This window comes from Podarcis gaigeae (genome assembly GCF_964106915.1).
Source record: "Podarcis gaigeae genome assembly, chromosome: 8".
Classification (NCBI taxonomy): domain Eukaryota; kingdom Metazoa; phylum Chordata; class Lepidosauria; order Squamata; family Lacertidae; genus Podarcis; species Podarcis gaigeae.
Genome location: NC_139684.1, coordinates 22,418,926 through 22,438,539, shown reverse-complemented (window position 1 = coordinate 22,438,539; position 19,614 = coordinate 22,418,926). Strand labels below are relative to the sequence as shown.

Genomic DNA, 19,614 nt, shown 5'->3' with positions numbered 1-19,614 from the left:
ATATCTCAACGACAACACTTCTCGCCTGTCTTGGGCCTCATCTCCTACATAGCATTCCTTTTGCCTGGTTTTGGAGAGCGATAATTTGCTTTTGGGGCACCCAAGGACGGAAGCGATGACATGCCGCGGGCCAACTTCTCCCGAGACCCCAGCCTTGCACAGTCCAGATCCATTGTCAATAATCACAGCTTGGCTGTTGAAGACTCGGGACTTACCTTTCTCATTCTCGTGGACCATTTCAAACTAGCTTCCAAGAAGATGGCACCACAAACACTTTATGGCGTTGAAGGTTCAACGGCACATGTTCTTGGCATCTCAAGAGGGAGAAACAAACTTCATTCTTGAAACAGTGCGTCAGCACTAAAAGGTGCAAAGCCCTCCACTAAGATCAGTGACAACTGGTTTACATAACAATGGGCAAGGCAGCTAGTGATTGTTTGCTCACTGTTATTGTCTGGTGGTCTCTAGGAAACCAGAAGATTGATAAAACCTCTATGTGTGCAGTCGTGTAATTGCTCTTATTAGTTTAGCTATCAATTTGATGATGATGCTTTTAAAAAAATCTTTCTTTAATTTTCAGGCATGCAGTTAGATTGATTCATTTGGTGTTTAATCAGTCTCTTCATCAGTTTGGAAACATTTTTAATGCATATTAAAATAACGAGGACTTTCTCCATGTGCGAGGAGGCAGGTTTGGTCTCCTGAGTGCCTAGACTATAACCCAGGGAAGGGGAATGGCATCAAAAGAACATTTTTACTTGTGTATAATTAAGATGCATCCACACCATACTGTGTCATGTCTGATGAAGCATAAATCCATCAGCCAGAAATCCAGCAGCTGGAATTGGAAGAAGCTGAAAGAACACAAATCCCCCACTTTCCCCAAACACATAAGGCTTTCTGTGTGCAGGTAGGACGACAATGTGCTGCAAGTTTCTACGGAGTCCAAATAAATGCTTATCGGGAACAGCCTGACTCAGACTCATGAGGCCAGAGGTGAGAACCAGGAGAGGCAAGGAAGCGGGCAGTGCTGCAGCATCACGGGGCCCTGGATGAACTTCCATCCTCCAGCCTCAGCCCAGCCCCAGGGCTTGCCATGGAAAAGAATGAAAGAGGAAGAGGGTTAGAACATCTGCCCCAGCCTTCCTATGACACAGCACTTTCCAGATGTGTTGGACTACAATACCCATTCCTGCAGCAAGTATGGCCAATGGGCAGGACTGATGAGAGTTGCACAGGGGTGATGGGAGTTGTGGTCTAAAACATCTGGTATATTGGGGGGGCACTGCTCTTTCCCACAATTGAGTGGGAGGTTGAGGACAGGTAAAGAAGAAGAAACAATGTGCATCTTAGGGGTGGGTAATGGAGAAGAAGGGAAGTAGCAGAATTTCAGGCGATGCCAGCTGGAGTAAGAGAATATCAGGAGAGCAGGGAAAAATCTTAGAGGACCCCTGCAATTGTTGTCCATGGATTACTGGAATGTGTACTTTTCCATTACTGGTTTATCTCACTCATCTTCAGAGGGAGCTCAACGCAGTGTGTGTGATGTCCTCTTGATGCCACGTGTCTGTGGAAGTGTTGTAGAGTGGGTGGTTAGATCCAGATGAGGTGGATGAGTTAGTGCTGGAAGACCCAGGGGAAGGTCCCAGTGAGTTGAAGGCTGTCAAATTAGAGCCACAGGATTTGCCTGATACTAAGGAGAAGGACCAAGAAGGTTAGGGAGTGGAGATCTGGACCCCAGTGAAGGCCAAAGTGGGATAACAGAGGAATGTCCCATTCCTTCCCTCGTGATATACCCAGTCCATTGCCTCTTGCCCATGAGCCACCATCAGCATCACCTCTTAGCATTCAGAAGATGGTTAGGAGAGATAGTTGAAAGTGAGTCTGATACTGAGCTGTCTGCGGCTGCCTCCCTTGCCATGGACACAAAGATGCCACCATGAGCAAAAGACACCTATTCAAACACAAGGAGGACTGCGTGTTTGCTTGCCCAGTCCGGGAACTCCAGTCAACTTGCCGCACAAAGAGCTGTGCCCACTCTGTGCTTCAAAAAGAAGATGCAGTAGGGTGGGTATTGCTTGTGGGATCAACTGCCTTGGTCGCATTGGTTGATGATCTCTGGTGGGCTAGGGACAAAGGTGAGAGCTGTTTCCTAGTTCTGCTGGATCTCTCGGCAGCGTTTGATACCATCGACCATAACATCCTTCTGGACCGTCTTGAGGGGCTGGGAGCTGGGGGCACTGTCCTACAGTGGTTCCGCTCCTTCCTCCTGGGCCGTGTTCAGAAAGTGGTGGTGGGGGATGAGTGTTCAGACCCCTGGGCTCTCACTTGTGGGGTGCCTCAGGGTTCTGTCCTCTCCCCCATGCTTTTCAACATTTACATGCAGCCGCTGGGAGAGATCATCAGGAGGTTTGGGCTGGGTGTTCATCAGTATGCAGATGATACCCAGCTCTACCTCTCTTTTAAATCAGAACCAGTGAGGGCAGTGAAGGTCCTGTGTGAGTGTCTGGAGGCGGTTGGAGGATGGATGGCGGCTAACAGATTGAGGTTGAATCCTGACAAGACAGAAGTACTGTTTCTGGGGGACAGGAGGCGGGCAGGTGTGGAGGATTCCCTGGTCCTGAATGGGGTAATTGTGCCCCTGAAGGACCAGGTGCGCAGCCTGGGAGTCATTTTGGACTCACAGCTGTCCATGGAGGCACAGGTCAAATCTGTGTCCAGGGCAGCTGTTTACCAGCTCCATCTGGTACGTAGGCTGAGACCCTATCTGCCTGCGGACTGTCTTGCCAGAGTGGTGCATGCTCTGGTTATCTCCCGCTTGGACTACTGCAATGCACTCTACATGGGGCTACCTTTGAAGGTGACTCGGAAACTACAACTAATCCAGAATGCGGCAGCTAGACTGGTGACTGGGAGCGGCCACCGAGACCATATAACACCGGTCTTGAAAGACCTACATTGGCTCCCAGTATGTTTCCGAGCACAATTCAAAGTGTTGGTGCTGACCTTTAAAGCCCTAAACGGCCTCGGTCCAGTATACCTGAAGGAGCGTCTCCACCCCCATCATTCTGTCCGGACGCTGAGGTCCAGCGCCGAGGGCCTTCTGGTGGTTCCCTCATTGCGAGAAGCAAAGCTACAGGGAACCAGGCAGAGGGCCTTCTCGGTAGTGGCGCCCACCCTGTGGAATGCCCTTCCAGCAGATGTCAAAGTGATAAACAACTACCTGACATTCAGAAGACATCTTAAGGCAGCCCTGTTCAGGGAAGTTTTTAACGTGTGATATTTTACTGTATTTTTGGTTTTTATGGAAGCTGCCCAGAGTGGCTGAGGAGGCCCAGCCAGATGGGCGGGGTATAAATAATAAATTATTATTATTATTATTATTATTATTATTATTAGCTTGCACTTAGTAATGGGTTTCACCTCTCATGAACCTGCTGATTCCTGTAACCTGCAACTAGCCTTATATACCAATCTGATTTACACGTTAAAGCCTTTGGCAGGTTGGGCTGGGAATGTTCCTCATCCACACCCTAGAAAGCCACTGCCAGGCTTTGTAGAAGATACAATGGTCTGGCTTGATATAAGGCAGATTCTTACAAATAGACCACAAACATTTCTTTGAATTTGGTCCCCATTCCAGTGCCTGCCACCCTACCTTATTTTCAGTCATATCTTAGCCATTAGACCATGGGTAGCCAAACTAAGGTTTGTGGGGCGGATCAGGCCCAATTGCCTTCTGGATCCGGCCTGCAGACGGTCTGGGAATCGCTGTGTGGATCACCAGCACATAATTTCTTTCCCTCTCCCTTACACGGCGCCGCCACCTCCTCCCTCCTCCTGGCTTCTCTCTGACCTGCCTAGAGGAGGAAGGGGGCTGGGCTTTGTTGGTGCCAGCAGCAGCAGTGCTTGAGTGGCCACCATTTTAAGCAGCCCCTCTCCAGAGGCCTTTCACACACCACTCATCGTCCCTCTGCCGCCGCCACCGCCAGTAGCCCCTGCCACTCGCAAGACACAGGTAAGCAGCCACTGGGGCTTGTGATGCTCTTGCATCAACCCCCCCCCCCCAAAAAAAAATAGTCCGGTCTCGCACAAAGTCTGAGGGACAGTGGACCAGCCCACTGCTGGAAAAGTTTGCTGACCCCTGCATTAGACCACAGAACACACAGAATGATAACAATGAAAAGCCACTATGATCCAAATGTGTGTTTCTCTTTTTATTTTCTTTTAAATTTTGGCCAGCCAATAAATCCAAAGAGACAACAGCTGAATCTCTTTCTAAAAAAAGAAAATATTTGGGAAGTGCACCTGTTTGTGGCCTTTCTTGAGCTCCCTTTGTTCTAGCAAGGTCACAGGTGAAGGCCGTCAGTCTTAAAAACATTTCCGGTGAACGACGCCTGGGCCAAAGTCTTTGTAATCGTTGAGGGTGACCCACATTTGTCTGAAAGATGTCAAGCAAGTCAGGATGGAGGCCCCAATCCACACGCAGTACTTCCTCTCTGGCGGGGCAATGATCCTTACCGATATCCCGATCGGCACTTGAAGCTGCATTTCCTTCAGGATACGCTCATCCAAGCCATAAAACAAGGTGGATCCACCCGAGAGGAGAATGTTCCCATATAGATCTCTGCGGACGTCAATGTCGCATTTCATGATGCTGTTGAAAGCCATTTTGTGGACTCCGGGAGCATCAACACCGATGTTAGCTGGTGCGAAAAGGGCTTCAGGGGCTCGGAAGAGTTGGCTTCCAATCCTGATGATATTGCCATCTGGTAGTTTATACTCTCTGAGAAGGTATTCTGGCTTAGCTTTCATTTCTTGGATGGGATCTAAAGCCACGTAGCAGAGCTTCTCCTTGATGTCTTTCACGATTTCCCTTTCTGCTGTGCTGACGAAGGAAAGCCCACTCTCCAGAAGGAGCCTCATGAAGTACTCAGTGATGTCCCGCCCAGCGACGTCCAACCTGGAGACAGCATGTGGCAAGCAGTAGCCTTCGTAGATGGGGACTGTGTGAGTGACACCATCCCCACTGTCTATGACTATCCCCGTGGTCCGTGCTGATGCATAGAGTGCCAAAGTAGCCTGGACAGCAACATACATAGCAGGCACCTTGAAATTTTCAAACATGATCTCCGTCATTCTCTCCCGGTTCTGGAGAGGATTCAGCGGGGCTTCAGTCAAGAGCACTGGTCTGTCGCTGGATTTGATCCTCAGTTCACACTCATAGACATGCCTCCATATCCTCTCCATGTCGTCCCAAGATGTCACAATGCCATGGTCAATGGGATAATTCAGTGACAAGACGCCCCTTTTGCACTGAGCTTCTTCTCCAATGTAAAATTCCTTCTGGCCAGCGCCAAGCATTGTGGCTTTGGCTTTGGAGCGGCCAACAATTGCTGTGATGACCACCCTTGGGGCGCTGTCCCCAGCAATGCCAGCCTTGCATAATCCAGACCCATTGTCAAAGATCACAGCTGGGATGTCTAGAAGCTTGGGATCAGACATTCTTTGGACGGTTCTCTATGCAGCTGGCCTGGAGAAGCTGGTCTGGTGAGGCAGGGTGGGATTGGAGGCCAAACAGAATGTTCAAGAATGGAGGTTCTAGAGTGGTGATGTCATATACAACCACCACTCTGGTAGGCAAGGCTGTTGCTTTAGCCAAACTATACAAGGCGAAGCTGATCTAGCCAGCCTGATGGATGTTTTCAGGTTACTAATTCCATCTCTCTCTTTTTTAAAAAAATCTGGAATACCTGCACAGTGGAAGGATTATTTGACAATAGATGATATCTCAATAGAGGCTGTTCCTAGTAAGGTAAAGGGACCCCTGACCATTAGGTTCAGTCGTGGCTGACTCTGGAGTTGCAGCTCTCATCTCGCTTTATTGGCTGAGGGAGCTGGCGTACAGCTTCCAGGTCATGTGGCTAGCATGCCTAAGCCACTTCGGGCAAACCAGAGCAGCACACGGAAATGCTGTTTCCCTTCCCGCCGGAGCAGTACCTATTTATCTACTTGCACTTTGACATGCTTTCGAACTGCTTGGTTGGCAAGAGCAGGGACCGAGCAACGGGAGCTCACCCCGTTGCGGGGATTCGAACCGCCGACCTTCTGATCAGCAAGTCCTAGGCTCTGTGGTTTAACCCACAGCACCACCCGTGTCCCAGTAGGTTGTTCCTAATCATCTATAAAATCAGGATCATAGGTTAGTGGGGAATGTGGTCCAAGACGAACAGAAAATATGGGGTGGGTGGGATTGCTTTGTACCAAATCAGACAAGCTTGTCTACCAAGGTCACTATTATCGACACTGACTTGGCAGATTACTCAGAAAGGATCCTTTGCCAAGCCTACCTGGAGATGCCAGGGGATTGATGCCTGCATCAATGGAGCCTCTCCAGGTTTCGGTTTGGACGTACTTGTGATGCAGGTGACTGTCTCTGACTCGGAACCTCACACAGCACAGTCCTACGCAGTGCCGCCGAGTTCAATGTTACAGGAAACAAAGGGGGACTTCCTTCTGAGTAAGCATCCATGGGATCCTGCCATTTGAGCTGCGGTGATTCTGGATAGTGTTGTTGTTTTGAGGTGGTGTTATGTTTTAAGACCCCTTGCCTTTTTGTTTTTTTAAAGAACAGTGGGAGAGAAGTTTCAGTAACAATAACAACATATATAATCTGAGTGCATTATAGAAAACTATTGAGTTTGACTGAAATATGCATCTCTCTCTCTCTCTCTCTCTCTCTCTCTCTCTCTCTCTGTGTGTGTGTGTGTGTGTGTGTGTGTGTATAGTCACCTGTGTGTGCGGTTAATGGGTAGAGAGACCTGCAGCAGTTGCATTTTAATTGCTTCTCCCGATAGCCTTAAGTTATGGCCAGCTTCAAAGCGAGGGTGGCTTCCATTAAATTTAATTACTCTCCCTTGCAGCCAGCATGGCAAAGGTGCCAGCACCTAATTAAAGGGGGTTATGAATCAGAAGCAGATCTGAGCTGAAAGATTCAAGATAAAGAGGCACTTCGAAACGTGAGCAGAGGACTTGTAGGTGCAAAGGGGGTTTTGTGTCGCAGGGGAAAAAAAAGAAAGAAAGAATCTTAGTATGGCAATAATGGGCACTGGAGCTCTTGTTGCCTCCAGGAATGTTATAGATTCCCCCCCCCCCCTCAAGAAATGTTTATTAGCCTTACTGGGGGGTGGGGAATCTATTAGCTTTTCAGATGTTTCTCCCTAGGAAACCTCTCCACATTTGCTACAATATTTTGTTCTGAGCCAGGAATGGGGAACCTGTGGCCCTCCAGATGTTTTGGGACTCCAGCTCCCATCATTCCTGACCATTGGCCATGCTGTCTGGGGCTGATGGGAGTTGGAGTCTAGCAGCAGCTAGAGGGCGATGGGTCCTCCATTCCTGCTTCAGGCAGAACTAAACAGCAACTCTGTGCAATGGGTACACTTAGCCGGGATAGCTCAGTTGGCTAGAGCGTGTTGCTGATAACGCCAAGGTTGCAGGTTTGATCCCTGGCTGGGACACCTGCATATTCCTGCATTGCAGTGGATTCGATTAGATGATCCGCAGGGCTCCTTCCAACTTGAAAATTGTATGATTCTGTGATTCAAGTTTTAGGATTGCATCCAAAGTTAGTCCTACTCCCTAGTGGACCAACTGAACTTAAAGGATATGACTAATGTAGCTTCATTAATTTCAGTGGGTCTATTCAGGGTAGGACTTAGACCCTTAACCCCTTTAATTTATAACACAGATTTATTAATTGAGATGCATTTTATAATATACGATCAAGCTGCTAGGAATTGTGCCCTCTTTAACTCTTAGCCTCAATAAATCTTGTATACTTTATTTGCTATTTTTATACAACTTTGCATGGTGCCGTTGTGCAGTGGCTGCTGGTTTTATTAATGTTATTATGTGATTGTATTGGAAATGCTTGCTATGGTTGATGGAAATGCTTTTAATGATTTGCAGTTTATTTTATAATGATTTAAAATGTTGTGATGTTTATATTATCAAAAACGATTTATTTGTCGTACTGGGTTATAACTTTTATTCTGAGTAGGCCCACTGAAACGAACAGATAAAAGTTAGCCAGTTCCATTAATTTCAGTGGGTCTACTCTGAGTAAGCCTAATCTTGGCGACCACTTACGTTTTGAAATGATTTGATACTGAGGTGCTATTGTATTGATGTAATGATTGCCTTTTTTGTGTTGTGAATTATATGGGTGTAGTTGGAGATGGAAGTGTGGGGCTCTTAAGGCCAAGATGAATAATATATCCATAAGGTTTTTTTGATTTTTTTGCCCTCAGAGAAGTGTTTTACATGAACCAGAATAGTCACATGACAGCACATTGGGAAATGTGAATATCAGGAAGAACAAAGGAGGAGAAAACTCCCAGGTGCCAATATTCCAAGGCAGCAGAAAAGTCTTTTTATGCACGCGATGACAGCCGCACGGATGCTGTTAGCTCAGAGATGGAAAGAAAATAAAGTCCCTACCAGAGAAGAATGGCAAATTAAACTGATGGACTACGCTGAAATGGCAAAATTGACTGGAAAGTTCAGAAACCAAGAAGACCAAAACTTCAAAAAAGAATGGGAAAAAATTATATCTTGGAGACCACTGTAAGCAAATGAAAACACTAGCAAGATTGCAATAACATTTGTAATGTAGCAAACACCATGGAGATACTGGAATTACCATACTTTTCCGTGTATAAGACTAGGGTTTTTTTAAACCAAAAAATAATGTTAAAGGGGGGGTAGTCTTATACATGGGGGCAATCTCCCCCCATTTTCTTAATTTTGAGTCCCCCGATATAGGGGGCACCTTATACATGGGGGCGTGTTATACACGGAAAAATACGGTATATAAAATGTGGATTATTGAAAAAGATGCAGTAGAAAAAGTTTAACAAAAGGACCCATGGAGGGGAAGGTGGGAATTCCAGAGATTCGAGGGAATCTTTTAACTGTTGGTGTGTGATTGTATTGTTAGAACTTTATATTTGTAAAATCAAATAAAAATGATTTCAAGAAAAAGAAAAAGAGAACTCTCAGCAGTTCCTCTCCATGATGACTATTTTCTACTGGCGCTCTCTTAGGCAGAATGTCTCTGAATGGCACTTTTAGGAAACTACAGGAAGGGCGAATGCTCTTATGCCTAAGCCCTACATGGAGATTTCCCAGAGCATCTCACTGGACCCTGTGAGAACAGGATGCTGGACTAGGTGGGTCACTGGCCTGATCCAGGGGGGGCCCTTCTTACATCTTTTAGGATGTCCACCTACTCCAAAAATACAGAAAACCTTCATGCTCATTCTCACAGACCAAATGGCAGTCAAACAACTTCTCTAGAGGGCTTCAGCCTTCCCACGACAGATGGTGACAAAGAACTTGGCTCAAGAAGCAGGATTCTGGAAAACTGTGAAGAACGGGGTAGGGTTTTTATTTTATAGCGAGGGCAAGATTGCTGGAATTTCAGCCCAAACACCTGTGAATGGCTTCCCACAGATGCTGATCTCCCCCCCGTGAGGAGGCACAAATCATAAATAGTTTAATAAGCTATTTATAGGGCATTCTTTGCCTGCTTTATTTGAAAATGGCTGAACACACAGTTTCCACTTCAGGTACTCTACATAGCTTTCTGTGTTTATTGACCTCTCTCTTTCTTTCAACACACACAAACCACTTTCTCCTCCATTTGATTCCACTGCTGAACAAGACCCATTAGGCTTCTCCAACACCAAACTCCAGTGAGTTTTCAAGTTAAAAAAAACCAGGACATTTTAAAAGCCATGTAGAAGGGGAAAAGAAAAGGTGGATTTTTCAAGAACTGGAATGAGATTGGTGGTCCTGTGGAACTGGCTTTCAGGATAATGGTTGATTCATTCATTTTTATTTAATTGGGTTATTTCTATGTTGCCGTTGGCATAAGCCACAGGGCAGTGTACAGCAGAAGCCAAATAATTTATTTATTTCATTTATTACATTTGTGTCCTACCTCTCCCCCAAGGAGCTCAAGGTGGCATGCATGGATTTTCCTCTCTCCACTTTATCCTCACAACGGCCCTGTGAGGTAGGCTGGGTGAAGAAGCAGTGACTGGCTAAAGATCACCCAGTTGGCTGAGTGGGGATTTGAACCTGAGTCTTCAGGTCCTAGATTGAAACTCTAGCTATGACACAACACACCAGCTCTCTGATAAAAAGAACCCATGAAATAGCACCGTTCAAAAAGCAGCAATTCACAAAATTTGTCATGGGGAGTCTATAGCCCTCCAGTTGCTGGTGGCACTATGGTCTAAACCACTAAGGCTCTTGGACTTGCCGATCGGAAAATTGGCGGTTCGAATCCCCACGACGGGGTGAGCTCCCATTGCTCTGTCCCAGTGGCGAAGCTGCATGCTCTGGCATTGGGGGTGGAGATCAGGCGGGGGCGGGGCTGGCGTGTGTCCCATGGTGCACATCCGGGGGGCATGGTGCGCCGCCCGTGGGGACGTGGTGCCCTGCATGGTGGGGTGTGTGTGCAGCATGTGTCCGGTGGGGGACCAGCTGCGATGGTACCCCCTTCCCTGGTGGTGCTGGGGGCGGTGCACTCCCCCGCCCCCCTTTCCTCCACCAATGCTCTGTCCCAGCTCCTGCCAACCTGGCAGTTCGAAAGCATGCCAATGCAAATAGATAAATAGGTACCACTGTGGCAGGAAGGTAAACAGTGTTTCCGTGCATTCTGGTTTCCGTCATGGTGTTCCGTTGCACCAGTCACACTTTAGTCCTGCTGGCCACATGACCCGGAAAGCTGTCTGTGGACAAACACCATCTCCCTTGGCCTGAAAGCAAGATGAGCGCCGCAACCCCATAGTCACCTTTGACTGGACTTAACTGTCCAGGGGTCCTTTACCTTTTATCTTTTACCAGTTGTTGAACTCTAATTCCCATCAGCCCCAGCCAACATAATCAATGCTGAGGGATCATGGGAGTTGAAGTCAAGCAGCATCTGGAGGGCGATAGGTTCCATAAATTGGTAACAATAATTTGAGACGTTCAAAAAGTAAAAAATCATAATAGGCTAAAAACAGATTAAAACTTGCATCCTCTTTCTCAACATCTGGGTAGGCTTGTATAAACAAAAATGCTTTTTAGCAGCCGCAGAAAAATGTGCAGTGGAGGCTCAGGCCCTCCAAGTGTCCCTTATTTTCCAGGGACAATCCTGGATTTACAGAAGCTGTCCCGGTTTCTGGAATGTCCTGCTTTTCCTTAGGACATCTCTATTTTCATTGGATAAATGTTGGAGGGTATGGAGTTATAAATGTTGGAAGCTGCCCAGAGTGGTTGGGCCAACCCAGTCAGATGGGCGGGGTATAATAATAATAATAATAATAATAATAATACAGTAAAACCTCGGTTGTTGAACATAATCCGTTCCGGAAGACCATTCGATTTGCGAAACGTTCGACAGCCAAGGCACGGCTTCCGATTGGTTGTAAGAGCTTCCTGCACTCAAGTGGAAGCTGTGTCGGATGCTAGGTTTCCGAAAAATATTAGAAAACTGGAGCATTTACTTTTGGGTTTTTGGTCATTGGGAGCCGAAACATACGATAACAGAGGTGTTCGGAAACAGAGGTTTGACTGTAATAGAATAATATGTCTCTCTTGGGGGCCCTAAAAATATTTTAAGGAAAAAAAAACCTGCATGTACATTTCCATAATATAAGATAAAAAACAAATAAAATAAAGCCTATATACAGCAACAGTGTTTTGTGTTGTGTAGGCTCCTATGATGTAAATAATGGGCGCCGCCTGCTAGCCTGCTCCCTAAAATACCACTGGTTTGCTCATTTGCTCATTTCTATATACAGGGTGCCTACATGCTGCATGGACTGGTTGCAGGACAACATGTGTAAATGGCTTTAGATACCTATTAGGTTCATAAATTACCATATAGCATATATTCAGTACAAAAAACAGCAACGATTTGTTGTTGACAAAGGACAGCTGGACATATAAAGGGCCCCATTACCTTCAGTAGCTTAGGGCCTCATCTAACCTAAATCTGACACTGGGCAACACAATGGCAAAACAACTTTGTGGGTGTCAGGGAATTTTACTTTTTTAAATATGGCAACCCTACTGTTGCGTGTTTCTGGGAATCATAAGCAGGGAGAATCTGTGTTTCACTCAGGTTGTGCTTGAGAGTTTTCCATGGGGGCACCTGGTTGGTCACTGGGAGAACAGGATGCTGGACTTGTTTAGTCATTTAGTCGTGTCTGACTCTTCGTGACCCCATGGACCAGAGCACGCCAGGCCTTCCTGTCTTCCATTGCCTCCTGCAGTTTGGTCAAACTCATGCTGGTAGCTTCGAGAACACTGTCCAACCATCTCGTCCTCTGTCGTCCCCTTCTCCTTGTGCCCTCAGTCTTTTCCAACATCAGGGTCTTTGATGCTGGACTAGATGGGCCTTAGTAGTTCCACCCCCTCAGATGTTTGGGGGTGGTCATGGCCCAGGAAAGGGTATTGTCAGGGACGCAGCGGGAGCGCAGGGAGGGGAGGAGATGGAGAGCGAGGGGGAGCAATCCGAGGGGAGCGCAGGAGAAGACGACAGTAGCCCGAGAGATTCCATGAGCCTCTCCAGCGAATCGGAAGATTCACAGAAGGGGGCGCCGGTGGCCAAGGCAAGGGGGGCCCCAAGGGGGACACCCCAGAAGCAAGGGACCAGCGGGGACTCCCAGAGCAGCAGTTGGAAATCAGGACCAGCTTCCCCACCAGAGCGTAGTGGGGGGGAGGAGTCCCAGGTATCGGGGCCAGCGGATTCACCACCAGCGAGAGAAGATGAGTCAGGATTGACCACGCCTCCATCGGAGGGCGGGGAACGGTCAAGAGGAAGATTGCCGGTTGGGCGCGCGCGCCAAGTTCAAATGTACAGGCGAGCGGCACAGCAGGTAGCCCGGATAGGGAGCCAGGTCCTAAAGCCCGCCGGAAGGAGGGGCAAGAATCAGGGGGGGTCAGCGTCAGAAGAGTCCAGAAAGGATGAAACCCCAGCGGGCAGGAGGGCCCAGAGGAGGAAGGAGCTAAGGAAGAGGTGGAGCAAGGCTAGAGTCTTAAACTGGTGTGGAAGGGGAGGAGATTCAGACGGAGCTTCGCCGGTCTAGGGTTTAAGACGTAGAGCTGCACGCTGCTGCTTTGAAATGGAAACTGAACGTCAATAAAGACTTTTGTACAGAACTACAGCCGGGCGTTGGTCCTCTGTGAGCTGGGACCTAGGGGCGGCTCTGACAGGTATTCTCTGTGACGGCCCCTAAATTATAGCATTTCCTCCCCGCAAAGGTGTATCCTTACCTTTGACACCTGAGATATCTGTTCTCGGGATCCACATCATTATTATGATGGTGGATTCTTTTAGACTGTTTCAAGAATGTATTTTAAATTCTTCAACCTGTCTCGTGGCGAAGGGTGGGCAATAAATTGCAATCATGTATATATGGATAGATTGCTGTTGATCATTTTGCTTATCATTTTATTGTTTAATCTTTCGGCAAGCCACATTCAGGTTGTTGTTGTTGGTTTTTTATTAAAAAAAATCAAGTGCTATACAGTATAACTCTTATGGAATAAATAAATGAAATCAAATCAAATGGAGTGCTCTCAAGGAGGGCCTGGGTGGATGACCGGCCAGAACCCTGAGCGAGAGTGCCATTGCTAGAAAGTGAGGATCCCCTGCAACATTTTGTTGCAGATACCACTTGTCAACTACTCCAAAAAAAGGGGGGATGTTGTTTCTCTCTTTGTTTCTGTTGGAACATCATAAAACACCACAGGTAAGATCTATGCTCCAAGCACCTTACAATCATAGCGGTAGATACAGCAGAGCAGGGAGAGGCGACTGAGCCGCAGATTCTCTAAATAGCTCAGTGTTTGCATCCAGCATGTTAAATATGTGGATTTTCCTTTCCCAGCCAGGCGTGTATGTATATACATTAGGTATTCAGTTTCCAAGACATATGCCTCTTAAAAAAAAAGAGAAAAGCCCCAACTATTTTCCCAGAGTAGGAAATAATATATGCGGTTGTAAGTGCCTCTTTTCAGATTGTTTGGAATTAAATCTGAACTCCTTGGGGGCCTGTACCTTCCTGGTTGTTCATCATGACCAAAGGGTTCATTACATTTCAGATGATACTATTAAAACTGGGCTCCCTCCAGAGATACCAGATAGATGTAATGGGTTTAAAAAGTAGAAGGCCATGTCTTAACATCCCCGAGGGATTTCCAAGTTACCAAATTCAGTAATTTAAGTTTCCCTTAAAAGGACAATGCCAGAGATTTTGCTCGCCCCCCCCCCCGTCATCCTTTTTGTGCAGTTTATAATTTGTTTTCTATATTCTCTCTCTCTCTCTCTCTCTCTCTCTCTCTCTCTCATTCCCCTCCATCTTTTCCCCCTTCCTTTTGGGGAGTTAGAAATGGAAAAAAAAGAACTTTCCTTATTCACCCCCTTTTATATTCCATTAAGAGATATTGATTTTTATAGCTTCTTTGGAGGGTCTGTGTGTTTCCCCTCCCACTGCAGATGCGGCAAGTACAACCTTCCTCCTCTGTACTCCCCCCGTTTTTTTTTCCTAACCAAGAAAAAGAAAGAAGGAAAGAGACAATGGCAGAGAAGAAAGAGGGTAGGGAAAGTGAGAAAGACTGGAGGTGCCTGGTTAAAAGAAGATGGGTTGATTCAACAAGGCTTGATTCTCCCAAAAGCTCAAGGTGGCATATATGGTTCTGCTGCTCCTTCATTCTCACAACAACCCTGTGTGGTAGGCTAGTCTGAGAGGCAGTGGCTGGCCCAAGGTCACAGGGCAAGTTCCATGAGTAAGTGCTGATTTGAACCCTGGTCTCCCAGGTGCTAGTTGGACTCTCTAACCCAGGCTTCCTCAACCTCGGCCCTCTAGGTGTTTTGAGACTACAATTCCCATCATCCCTGACCACTGGTCCTGCTAGCTAGCTAGGGATCATGGGAGTTGTAGGCCAAAAACATCTGGAGGGTCGAGGTTGAGGAAGCCTGCTCTAACCACTACACCATGCTTGTTCCGAAGGTTTAAAGGAAGGCTATGAAGGTTTAGAGTAGGAGTGGTGAAACTATGGTCCTGCATATAACATTGGCTATATCCCTCAGGTGATGAAAAAGACCTCAGCCTGAGACCACGGAGAGTTGCTGCCAGTCTGAGTAGGCAATACAGTGGTACCTCGGGTTACAGACGCTTCAGGTTACAGACTCCCCTAACCCAGAAATAGTACCTCGGGTTAAGAACTTTGCCTCAGGATGAGAACAGAAATCGTGCTCCGGTGATGCAGCAGCAGCGGGAGGCCCCATTAGCTAAAGTGGTGCTTCAGGTTAAGAACAGTTTCAGGTTAAGAACAGACCTCCAGAACGAATTGAGTTCTTAAGAGATGGATGAACATTCTGATGAACCACAAGAGTTTCCTCATGGATCACGGAATGGGGGGCAGGAGTAGGACTCTCCAAGTTGGCATCAATATTTTTGATGGGTGGGTTCCTAGGGATATGCAGAAGACATGGAGACCTTTTGCTTCCCTCAAAACCCTGACGTAGTTTTGCATCTCCAGACAGCTCAAAATAGAGCTTAAGAAGAAACATGGTGGAAGGGCTGCTATTGGGAGCCTTCTGCAGCCTCCTTCGCATCATGATTCATCTGGCCACCTTGTCTTGGATGACTTACATGCAGTGGCTGGGTTACTGCCAGTGAATAGGTCAAAAGTCTGTCCTAGGCAAGGCTTCTTGGTCCTCCTAAGCCATCCTAAGCAAACATTGCTGCACAGTCTCTGCCAAGCTGGCACCCTCCACTTATTTTGCAAGGCAGCTCATTAACAGCTGGAGAGGTTAAGAAAAGTTCACTAATGAAAGAAAAACCACTCCAGGGAGCTTCACCAGCAAAGCCAGGCAAGAGGAGGATCCACAGACACATATTCTTGGGTGGAAATTTTGCAGTATCAGCCCAACGTCCTCCAGAAAGTGGGACCTTTCCCACCCCACTGCTGCCGAGTTTATAAATCTCAACCATTTTGAACATCAAGAGCGAGTGCATGGAGCCTTTTGAAGATGTTTACTTTCGCTTTTCTAAATATTTAAAGCCCATCAGCCAAATGAAAGACAAAACCGTCAGGATTCTTCCCTGCTTGGATTTTTGGCTCGCCTGGAGCATACAGGATAAAGTTGTGTTATATAAACAGGAACCTGATATCTCTAAGCAGCATCCAAGGAGCCTGGAGATGTGAAGCATGAATTAGGGAAGTGTTAATCAAGACAATAGCCTAGAACTCTTGGATCTGGAAGCACAGCTTGAAAGCAACCGACAGTCTCCTTGGCCTATTCCCCTCTCTGAGATACCCAGGCACTCCCAAAGAGCAAAGGGGAACTGAGCAGGGAGATTGAAGAGGAAGCAGGCAACAAGCAAAAGGAAATACAGAAGATGTCTGGGACTAAAGCGTGGTAGAAGAAATCAAGGGAAAGAAGATAGAGAGAATGTCTTCCTTGAAGGCACAAGGACAGCAGGTGGCAACCACAACCCAAAATTAGAAGGAGAGACATGGGAGATTTATTTATTTAACAAACAGAGATCTACAGCCAAACCTGAACAATTGGGTGGGGATCAGCTGGGGCCAGCATACACTCACTACTGGGGTGTGCCATGGGTTCAGATGCACCCTAAATCTCAAGATGAAGCAAGGTGCTTTGAAGGGATGGTGGACCCATCTGAGAAGAGGTGAGATCCCTACAAGGTGCCCTGGATTGAAGCGGGACTACCCAAAGTGCTTTGTGAGACCTCTGGGTATAGGGTGGTGTATAAATTGAATTAATAAATTATTATTATTATTATTGTTATTATTATTATTATTATTATTATTAGTGACCCCTTGGCAATTCAAAGGCTGAAAAGTAAATGCCTGCCAGGGTGGGGTAATTGGGAAAACAAGCACTGGTGATTCGGGTGGGGAGAGAGAACAGGGATGGGTAGAGCTCCATTGTGATTGGTAAGTCCAATTTGTAATCCATGTGACTGGTTTTACCAGGGATCTCTAATACCAGTGCTTTGGTGCGGGGTGTGTGTGTGTGTGTGTGTGTGTGTGTGTGTGAGAGAGAGAGAGAGAGAGAGAGAGAGAGCTGTTGCTGCTGCTGTGAATAAATAGCCTTGGTTTCATGTGCTCTTTTCTCTTTCGCAAGTTCTCCGAGAAACAATAATGTCATTTTAAAAGTTCTAGTGAAACAGTAGGAGGCATTTCTGTGGCTTTCCAAGTCCCGTCCAGTCATTTTACTCCCCCTTTCCATCCAAATCCACACAGTTCTTTGTCATTCAGCCCCTTAAAAATAATAATAAATCAATCTTGCTGTTTCATTCTTGAGTCAGCGTACCATTCCATTCCGTTCCCTACTCTGTCTTCCCAATTACTATCTTTTGATTTAATATTGCTGTTTGAATTTTTGAACCTGGGTATCGAAGTGTTGCTCAGTTACTCCTTCTTAGAGTCGGTAAATCCCCCCTTAGCAATAGCTCTGGTCTGAAGCGCTTGCTTTTCGTTCAGTGAAGTCTGTTTTATTTAGACTGTCTCAAGTAATTTTATTCAGCCGTAGTCTGCTTTATATTATTAAATTCTTAGTGTCCCTCTGTGTGTGGCTCTCTCTCTCTCTCTCTCTCTCTCTCTCTCTCTCTCTCTCACACACACACACACACACACACACACCCTGGGTCTGTTCCAAATGATTTTTATTTAGTATTTTCTAGTGGGGAGTGCCTGGGAATTTGTAGAAACAAAAAAGTGTTTTGTTTTTTTTAATAAAAAAACGGACAGTGTAATTTCTGTGTTTTGGACCCATCACACCAACACTGACGTAGACCCCCCTGCTGGAACATTTATGCTAAGTTTGGTGATGCTTTCTTGAGAAGTAGCCAAACCTGTGCCAAAAAATGGGCAAAGTCATGCCCAAGTGGTTTTTCAGCCTGCCATCTTGATTCAAAATGGCGGCCACAGACCCAACAGCAATGAAACCAGCTGCCACTGCAATGGAAACCCTCGTGCTGAGTCTGGCGATGATGTTTCGAGAGGCATTCCCTGTCCCCTTTTATTGTTTTTAAAGGAGGCAAGTATCCAGATCTTTGACGCAACTACAGATTCTGAGGTCATCCTTCGGCCAAGTGAGGTGACTGTTCTGGGCAGAGCACTGAAACACCAGAAGGGATTGGCTGTTCGCAGCGGATCATCTGACGACAGTCGTCTCTCAGTAGGGCGAACCACTCAAGCTTTTTCAGTTGCAACGATCCCTGCTGCTCCAAGTGCCAACAGAGGTGGAATTGCTGGCCAAGAAATGTTAGTAATTAAAGCTGTCATTGTGATTCCAGAGTAAGGGCTGAAACACCTGCCGGGAAAGGGTGGGGAGGAGATTGAGCAAACAAAGCAAATAGATGGTGCCCCCATTGCACAATGCTACAGAGCGGCCATAAAGGCTGGCAACATCACCCACCAAGCTCTGGGGCAGCACAAAGAGTATACCAGGCGTGGTATAAATGCAGGGAGGCCAAACTGGCCTCTGAAAGCAAACACACTTTGCTAGATTGGTGGGCTCATTTGGGTAAACAACCTGGAAAGTCTCAGGCTCCGCAATGGTGGCGCTTTGCATAAATGAAAAAGCTCCTGCGCCTTCTGTGTTCAGAGGCCTTCATCCGATTTTGCCCACATGGAGATTCCCATTTTGAAATGTAATGTTATATTTTGTTCCCCCTCTAATGAGGTTGCCAAGTGATTTTTGCACCCCCAGCGGCTCTTTTGATATGGTTTCTTCCTCCTCCCAAAACCCGCCAGCCTTCCCTTCCTCACTGCATCTGCCACAGGGATGGAGACATTGTTATTCAAATACTTTTAAGTGCTTTGGAAAGGCAATAGGAAATGACCATAATGACAATAATAGCAATATTTGCTCTTTAATGTCCAAGTTATTTGGAGATATTTCTCTGCAAACAACCATTTCTGGGGCCCCTCCTGGGGCTTCCCGTAAGTGCATTGAAGTCTGCAGTGAACCCCAAATTCACAGCTGCTTGCAGGAAGGCAAACCTGGTACCATAAAGGGAAGAAGGAGCAATGCAGGCAATCTGGAGCAGGGCACCACCTCCTTGGCAAACCTCCATGCACCAAAAACCTCCATTAAACTTTCTTCGTGTGCAGCAGTTAGGTCTAGCTGCCATTTAAAAAATCTCTCTCTCTCTCTCTCTCTCTCTCTCTCTCTCTCTCTCTCTCTCACACACACACACACACACACACACATTCAGTACTAAAAAGATCACTGCTTCTAATTTGCAATTTCTCTGCTCAAGAGATGCTAATGTGCCCGTCAATTTCATCCAATTCTGTCAATAAAAAAGAAAGAAAGTTAAAGCCATATTTAAAATACCCCCATAGGGGAAGTACAAATTTTGTACGGAATCAGGGTTAGGATTTGGACACAAAGTCAAATCAGAGAGCCTCTGAAGTGCTTTATACCCAATATTTATCTTTTCTAAGGTGCCAAACTGAGGTCCATACTCTTCCTGGCCACACCCATGTTATTTTAAATGCTGATTCACA

General features: G+C 46.6%; 2 protein-coding genes across 2 annotated transcripts in view; both read right to left on the bottom strand.

The window, feature by feature from the left end:
- The window catches only part of LOC310850508 (actin, alpha skeletal muscle-like), a 1,007-nt gene extending 605 nt beyond the window's left edge, over window positions 1-402 (bottom strand). Inside the window, exon 1 of the mRNA XM_083752025.1 lies at window positions 7-402. Within this exon, the coding sequence (XP_083608151.1) occupies window positions 7-237 (231 nt within the window). The 5' untranslated portion in view covers window positions 238-402. The remainder of the gene's footprint in view (window positions 1-6) is intronic.
- Window positions 403-4,204: 3,802 nt separating this feature from the next.
- Window positions 4,205-5,601, bottom strand: LOC310850803 (actin-1-like). Its single transcript, XM_083752771.1, has one exon. The coding sequence runs from the start codon at window positions 5,503-5,505 to the stop codon at window positions 4,372-4,374; it is 1,134 nt and encodes a 377-aa protein (XP_083608897.1). The 5' UTR covers window positions 5,506-5,601; the 3' UTR covers window positions 4,205-4,371.
- Between the last annotated feature and the right edge of the window lie 14,013 nt (window positions 5,602-19,614).